The sequence below is a fragment of the Microtus ochrogaster genome, linkage group LG1, assembly GCF_000317375.1.
Source record: "Microtus ochrogaster isolate Prairie Vole_2 linkage group LG1, MicOch1.0, whole genome shotgun sequence".
Taxonomy (NCBI): domain Eukaryota; kingdom Metazoa; phylum Chordata; class Mammalia; order Rodentia; family Cricetidae; genus Microtus; species Microtus ochrogaster.
The window spans coordinates 57468918-57476498 of record NC_022027.1 but is presented as its reverse complement, the minus strand read 5'-3'; the positions used below and the strand labels follow the sequence as shown (position 1 = coordinate 57476498).

Here is a 7581-nt window from a genome sequence, read left to right as displayed (position 1 = left end):
AGAGACAGAGACAGAGACAGAAGGGTCCCAGGTTCAAGATATACTCTCAAGGGCAGACACTATTGCCAATCCCAATCTACTTTCTCACCTCCCAATAGTTGAGTCAATGCTCACGATACAGTCACCTCTAAACCTTTTGGGACATTTTCATATCCAAATCATAAAATGGAGCTTGTAAAAAAAATACAGGGAGACTCTGAGTAATATCTTAGAAAAGTCTATTAATTTGGAAATAAAACCAGGCTTTAGCTCTGGGGGTGTGGCTTCGGGGCAGATCACTTGTTTAGTATATGTGAGGCCTGATCTAGTCCCCAGCACCAAAGCAATGAAGGCCAACCAAGCTTCACCTTGGCCCATAATAGGCTATGTTCATCTTATTCTATGTGAGCTAAATTTCATCTAGAAATGACCAATTACATGAACTCCCAGTGTAATACAGATTAGAGGAAGTGCAATATATGAAAATAGTGCTAAATTATTGAAGAGAAATGAGTATCAACTAATGTGTAGTGTAAAACCAGTTACAATGCCCAATGCAAATACAAACTGGAAATAGAAAAAATGAGACTAACAAAACATGGTCATTACAGGTTGTATTCACGTTATAACAATTAAGTATCAAGAGCCACAGTAGCCAGCAAGACCAAGGACTTAAATTCAGTTTAGATATGAATTGTATTTATTCAGTACAGGTAACCTCACAGAGTAAAGTTCCAGTTACTGGTTACAGACCTCATTCATCTCTTATCTTTGTAAACAGTATTTTGTGTCAGAAACCTGAAGGAAAACCTTTGTATTTGTGTGTATGTCACCTGTCAGTCAGAAAAAGATGTCAGATCCTTTGAAACTATAGTTAAAAGTCAGGTGTGTGCATACTGGGACCCTAACTGCAGTCTTCTGAGGGCAGAGAGCTCTCTGCCACTGAGCCATCTCTCCAGTTCTATCACTGCTTCTGAAAAGGAAACAAAACTCAGTTTAAAGGCGAATCTCAATTGAAGAGTAGGTTGTTTGCTATATTTGCATATGAGTAAGACTCATTATAGAATCCTATTCTTTCCCCCACCAAAAAGAAAAACTAGATCAGGCATTGGTGGTACACGACTTTAATCCCAACACTCGGGAAGTAGAGACAGGCAAATTTCTATGAGTTTGAGGCCAGCCTGGTCTACAAAGGGGATGCCAGAACAGCCAGGACTGTTACATAGAGAAACCCTGTCTTGATAACAAAACAAAACAAGATTAAAATAATTTAATGTAATTGACCAGGTAAATTGCAAGTATTTGAATATATTGTCAAGGTTAGATGTACAGAGTACTAAAAATGTGACCTTGTTTTAATGTAGGGTGGAGACTGAAGTTGGTGACTACATGTTCTGCTTTGACAATACATTTAGCACCATTTCTGAGAAGGTAATTTTTTTTGAACTGATCCTGGATAACATGGGAGAAGAAGCTCAGGAACAAGAAGACTGGAAAAGATACATCCCTGACACGGATGTGCTGGAGATGAAGTTGGAGGACATCCTGGTTAGTAGGACATTAATAAGTAACGGCAGCTCATTGGTCAGATATCTTAGTGTATGGCAGGGATTAAAGTGAGCATTCTTAACCATATTTTCCAAAAACTATTGGTTTCACCATAATTTTACATCATTTCAAATCTCAATTTTAGCTTACGTTTAGCTTTTTTTTTTTGGTTTTTCGAGATAGGGTTTCTCTGTGGCTTTGGAGCCTGTCCTGGAACTCGCTCTGTAGACCAGGCTGGTCTCGAACTCACAGAGATCCGCCTGCCTCAGCCTCCCCAGTGCTGGGATTAAAGGCGTGGGCCACCATCGCCCGGCCCGTTTAGCTTTTTATTAGTTTTTCAAATCACTTATCTCAAGTGAATCTTATCTTAAAAATACTTTTTTTGCAGAAACACTGCAATTTGAAAAATAAAAAACAAGTTTAAACTTATTTTCTCATAGTTCCAGAGGTCAAAAATCTGAAGTGAATTTCACAGATCTAAAGTCTTAGAGGTGTTGACAGGGCTGGGACCTTTTTCACTGCAAGGTTTGCCAGCATTCCATGCCTTACGCCTTACATCACTCCACACTCTTGCATTGTTATAATGTGTGTTGGACCTCCCTGGATGACATAGCAAACTCTCAAATGTATAATGTGTAATATAGTCACACAATGCATTAGGTAAAAACTGCCAAATAACTAAAAATATAATCAGCTGGTCTTTTAAAAACTGTGAAAAAATATTTTATGGTTGTCAGAACGTTAAGAGAGATATGTGTAAAAGTCCTGGTGCTACACCAATGCAATTACTTTGATCTTGACTCTTCAATTCAAGGTATCTTTATTCCTCTGCTAAATAAATTTAAATATATTATTACTATTTTAAAACCTCATGGAGGATCTCCAGGTGACACAAATCATACCGGTCTTTTAACTGAATTATATTCTCATATATTTTAAAAATTGTTTTGGTTTTGAAAACTAGCATAAAGCATATTATTGAAGAAACTTGTTCTTAGTATTTTAAATAGAAAAATTACTGTATTTCTTTCCAGGAGTCCATCAACAGCATCAAGTCCAGACTGAGCAAAAGTGGTCAGATACAAACTCTGCTTAGAGCATTTGAAGCTCGTGATCGAAACATACAAGAAAGTAACTTTGACAGAGTCAACTTCTGGTCCGTGGTGAATCTGACGGTCATGGTGGTAGTGTCAGGTATTCAGGTTTATATGCTGAAAAGTCTGTTTGAAGATAAGAGGAAAAGTAGAACTTAAAACTCCACCATAGATTACTTAACATTGAAAAAAAAGAGGTAGAAAATTCTAATACACTGTTACAGTCAAGATCACTAATTTTCAGAAATTAATATAAGATATATAAAATTTACTATGGAAAATCATTGTATATCCAGATAACTTTATTGACCCAGTTATACACTTAAATGTATATAACAGGATATCATATATAATTTAGATTTGATTGGAGCAATTAACATTTTTTAGGTTTAAAAATCTCTCCCAAATATGTATAAATTAAATTAATGAACAGTATCCATAAACACACCACCAGTTTGCTTTTACTTTCTCTGTAAATTGGCTGGTACAAAATAATTTGCAAATCATTTGAGGATTATATAATTATGGACTAACCATTACATCTTTCCAAAAAAGGTAACTATATGTATACCACTGAAATGATATTTTTAAAATTTTTCTTTTCTTTTTTTCAAGACAGGGTTTATGTTGCCCTTGTCCTGGAACTAGCTCTGTAGACCAGGTCAGCCTCAAAACACTGAGATCCACCTTCCTATGCCTTCTGAGTACTGGGATTAAAGGCATGTGCCACTACTGCCTGGCTTTTTTTAAGAATTTTATAACCAAATACAATGTGAAACATTATAGAAAAGTATTAGTTTTTATAAACTTAGCTTACATTTCCAAGAACTAACATTTTGATAATTAAATTGGAAGGACATTCTTTCCTCAAAAATTAGGCAATGTCTTTCTCATTGAAATGACATTATAAAGGTTTTCTTATGTGAAGATATAAATAGGGTAGTTGATGTTTATGAATAGGATGCATTCTGTCAAGACATTAGCTAAGATAAAATTTGAGATAAAAATGAATGTATTTTTATACTACCCATCAAAACTGTTGTATTGGTTTCTACACAGCTATTGGTTTTGTTTGTTGGTTTTTTTTTTTTTTTTTGGTTGTTATTGTTTTCCAGACAGAGTTTCTCTGTGTAGCCCTGGCTGTCCTGGAACTCACTTTGTAGACCAGGCTGCCCTCAAATTCACAGAGATCCACTTGCCTCTACCTCCGGAGTTCTGCCTCTCAAGTGCTGGGATTAAAGGTGTTATCTGGCCAATAGCTATTGGTTTAGATAATACATTGTCACCAGCAGGTGTGAGAGACATAAGATCTGACCTTATGTAAATAAACAGCTCCTAAGTTCTCAAAATAAACAGCTCCTAAGTTCTCAAAATCCTCAGAATGAGGGAAAAATTAGATAAACTTGAGAGTACTAAATACGAAAGTTCACCTAAGTAGAACCATAATATCTAGAATCAAATGGCTCACCTTGCTATCCCAATTCTAATAGAGAACAGAGAAGGGTAATTTGAAGTTCACTGGAAGAAATTATGTTTGTCATAGTTTTTATTTTCTAGTTACTGTTGTTCTTTTTAAAAGTCCCTTAAAGGGACAGGAAAGCACAACAGTTACTGTTTTCAATTATAAATGTTCAGGTAGATTTTATAAAATGCACATCCTTCTATATATAGAGAATTTACATATATAGGTTTTATTATAATTTTCACAAAATTATAATACCTAAGTACCTATGGTCACTTATAACTTTGAAGGATTAAAACAATCCTAAATTATAAACAGCTAATGTGAATATAAAAGCCAATACACACAAAAATGCTGTCTTTCTAGCTTATTAGTCTGTAGTACAATCTTATTCAAGTTCTAGTAATTTAGCTTCATCATGAAACAATTAAATTACACACATCTTTAGTGTTATGATAAATGTATTGTCAATTACAAAAAATGAACAACCAAATCTGGGTATTGTGCTCATTATATGTGTGTGTGTGTGTGTGTGTGTGTGTGTGTGTGTGTGTGTGTGTGTGTTATATTGCCATAACTCTTACTGAGCAATAATGATCTTCCACTACCCTGCTATCTCACACACACAAAACATATGGTAGGTACTCAGAAATACTTCATTTACAGTTTATACTCAGAATAGTACAGAGAAATACTGTATTTTTTTCCTTCTTGGGAGAATAGAGATTTATTTTTCCCTATTCAGAGGCTTTTCAAAACATAAATGCCATATATGATCAGTAACTGGCCAAGAAAATGCTCCAGTATTTTAAGCAAAACTCCTCAGCACATACAGAACAAAGTGAGATCATTACCTAAAAAAGCCTTTTTCCACTTTCAAGTGGAAGGGAAGCAATCTATAGGTACCATAACTGATAAGCAGACTACACTTGACTGTACTCTGTCTTTTCTGTAAGACTGTGATTAAGAATTCTACCTCTTTGACACAGCGGATACTGTACTGTACCTAACACTGTACTTGTCACTAACGTCACCGTGTATGTAATTTGTGCCACTGATTTTTAAATCTATAATTCAGTTACTTCCTGCCATTTAAAATGGTAGTAGTATCTTTATTGAAAAAAGTAACTTACAAATGTTAAAGATTTTATTTTTTATAGATAAAAATAAAAAGATATTAAGAACCATGTTGCCTGTATTAGTCATAAAAACAAAAATTGTAAGCAAAAACCAAAATGTTTATTTTTAAATGTGTATTATCTGCTTCATATGAGTCTTTTAATGTTGCTTTCTCAATTATACTAAATCAAATAAGCCATCACTTGATCTGACTTTTATCTTGTTAGTTGTATAAATTACTAAGTAGTTTAACAGAAGTGTAGAGATGACTTGCATTCTGAGATGCAGTTGGATTATGTGCTCTTTTACCAGGTCAATAAACAGAAGGTAAATAAGCATCTGAAAATGTTGTTGAAATAAATTACAAGTCAAAATATATTTAGGTATATTTTTACCATTAGACATTATCTTAAAATTAACAAAAACCAAGTCCCTGTAATTTTGTACCTCCAGTGAAAATTATCAGAAATTTTAAGACATATTAATTTAGCATGTAATGTTTTTTCTTTTTTCTTTTTCCTTTACTTAGTTTTTCGAGACAGGGTTTCTCCGTGAAACTGTCCTGGAACTAGCTCTGTTGACCAGGCTGGCCTTGAACTCACAGAGAATCCTCCTGTCTCTGCCTCCCAAATGCTGGGATTAAAGCCAAGCCTTTGGCAACCACTGCCCAGCTTCTCTGAGTTTTTCTGTCATACTACTTTGTTTTGGAACTGCCAGTGTACTCAGTTATCTCTACGCCCAAACATACATTTTACCTAAAAGGTCCTTCGGATTACGAGAAGCAAAAACCAGGACAGGCGGTGGTAGCGCAGGCCTTTAATCCCAGCACTCCAGAGGCAGAGTGCAAGGCCAGTCTGGTCTAGAAAGCAAGTTCCAGGACAGCCAGGGATACACAGAGAAACCCTGTTGGGGGGGGCAAAGACCACGCACTGGCCAGAGTCTGGGGTGCTACACGAGCATTCAGGACCCACATGAAGGCTGCAGGAGAGAATGGCCTCCACAGTACATCATCGCACATGCACTAACATGAATACACAAAGGACAATAGTGCCATGCAGTGGTGTGCACACCTTTAATCCCAGCTCTCGGGCAGAGACAGGTCAGTATGATCTACAGGCTCCAAACCTACAGAGACACCCTGTCTTGAAAGGGGAACAAAAGATAATAGTAAAATACATATTTTTTTAAATGTTACCATTCGGGACTGGGGAGATGACTCATAGATTAAGAGCACTGACTGCTCTTCCAAAGGTTCCAAGTTCAATTCCCAGTAACCACATTGTGACTCATAACCACCTGTAATGAGATTTGGTGCCCTCCTCTGGCATGTAGACATGCAGGCAAAACACTGTATACATAAATAATAAATATTTAAAAAATAAAATGTTACCATTCTTTAAGCCTAGAATATGGCTCAGGAAACAATATCTATTCAAAACAATATGGAAGTTAACCTTAAATACTTACCAGCCAACCAGTCTTAGGAAGTCAAAACTCCATTGAGCCCACCCCTTCATTTGTACAAATAATTTTAAGTACATATTAAAACTTGAGTGCAGATGTGGTAGTACATGCCTTTAACCCCAGCACTCCATAGACTGAGAAGTACTGTAATTGTGAGCCAGCCTGGGCTACATGACACCTTAATTTTAAAAAAAAAAGCCAGAAAACTTATATGAAAGAATATAATTATTAGTTCCTTCATACAATCCAGACACACTCTGCACACTGACAGAAACCCTTGGGCTCCTTTCTACTTCTGAATTCCTTTGTTTCTATATGCCTACATTTTGAAATCTCATGTCATAATCTGAAGGAAGCAGTATCAATGCCTTTCCAAGAAAGGACACAGATTCAAAGCCATTATGTTACTTATAAGAGGCTGTAGGGTTAAGCCCAGCCTTAGGGGGCGTGTCTGCCTGGGCGAATGTTTACCTATAAATCTGCCGGGCGTGCGTGCAGTCGCCCCTTCTGCTTCCTGTTCTCTGCGGAAACCGTGGTACAGTAAGTCTAATTTCCCCATTAAAGCTGTGTATATATTTTACAATCTGTTTGCATTCATTTACGTTACATATCCAACGTCAGGCAATCTTGCCCCGCCACGGCAAGATTAGGCTACCGGAGCTCAGGAAGTGCACTTTCAAGCGCATAGCCCGCTAGCTAACACAGCACGCTCCCGGGTGCTGCTTTTTAGTTTGTGACTTGGGCCCCAGTGCCAAGTCTGAGATACACTCGACCACACACGCCCATTCCAAAAGCGAAGGGAATTGATATTTCCCTAGACAAAATTCTAGGTGAAGGGCTCTTTTCCAACCCTCAGGAACAAACTAATTTGGATGAAAACACACTCTCCATGTGTACTACAGCAGCCTTAAGGGC

General features: G+C 36.7%; 1 protein-coding gene across 2 annotated transcripts in view; it reads left to right on the top strand.

Moving 5' to 3' along the window:
• Positions 1–5732, top strand: part of Tmed5 (transmembrane p24 trafficking protein 5) — an 11221-nt gene extending 5489 nt beyond the window's left edge. The window contains exons 3-4 of one of the 2 annotated variants that reach the window (XM_005359660.2): positions 1344–1527; positions 2562–5732. In XM_005359660.2, the coding sequence (XP_005359717.1) occupies positions 1344–1527; positions 2562–2780 (403 nt within the window). In that variant the 3' untranslated portion in view covers positions 2781–5732. Of the gene's footprint in view, positions 1–1343; positions 1577–2561 lie in introns of both variants that reach the window. The other variant, XM_005359661.3, reaches the window with a different exon arrangement.
• The last annotated feature ends 1849 nt before the right edge of the window (positions 5733–7581 follow it).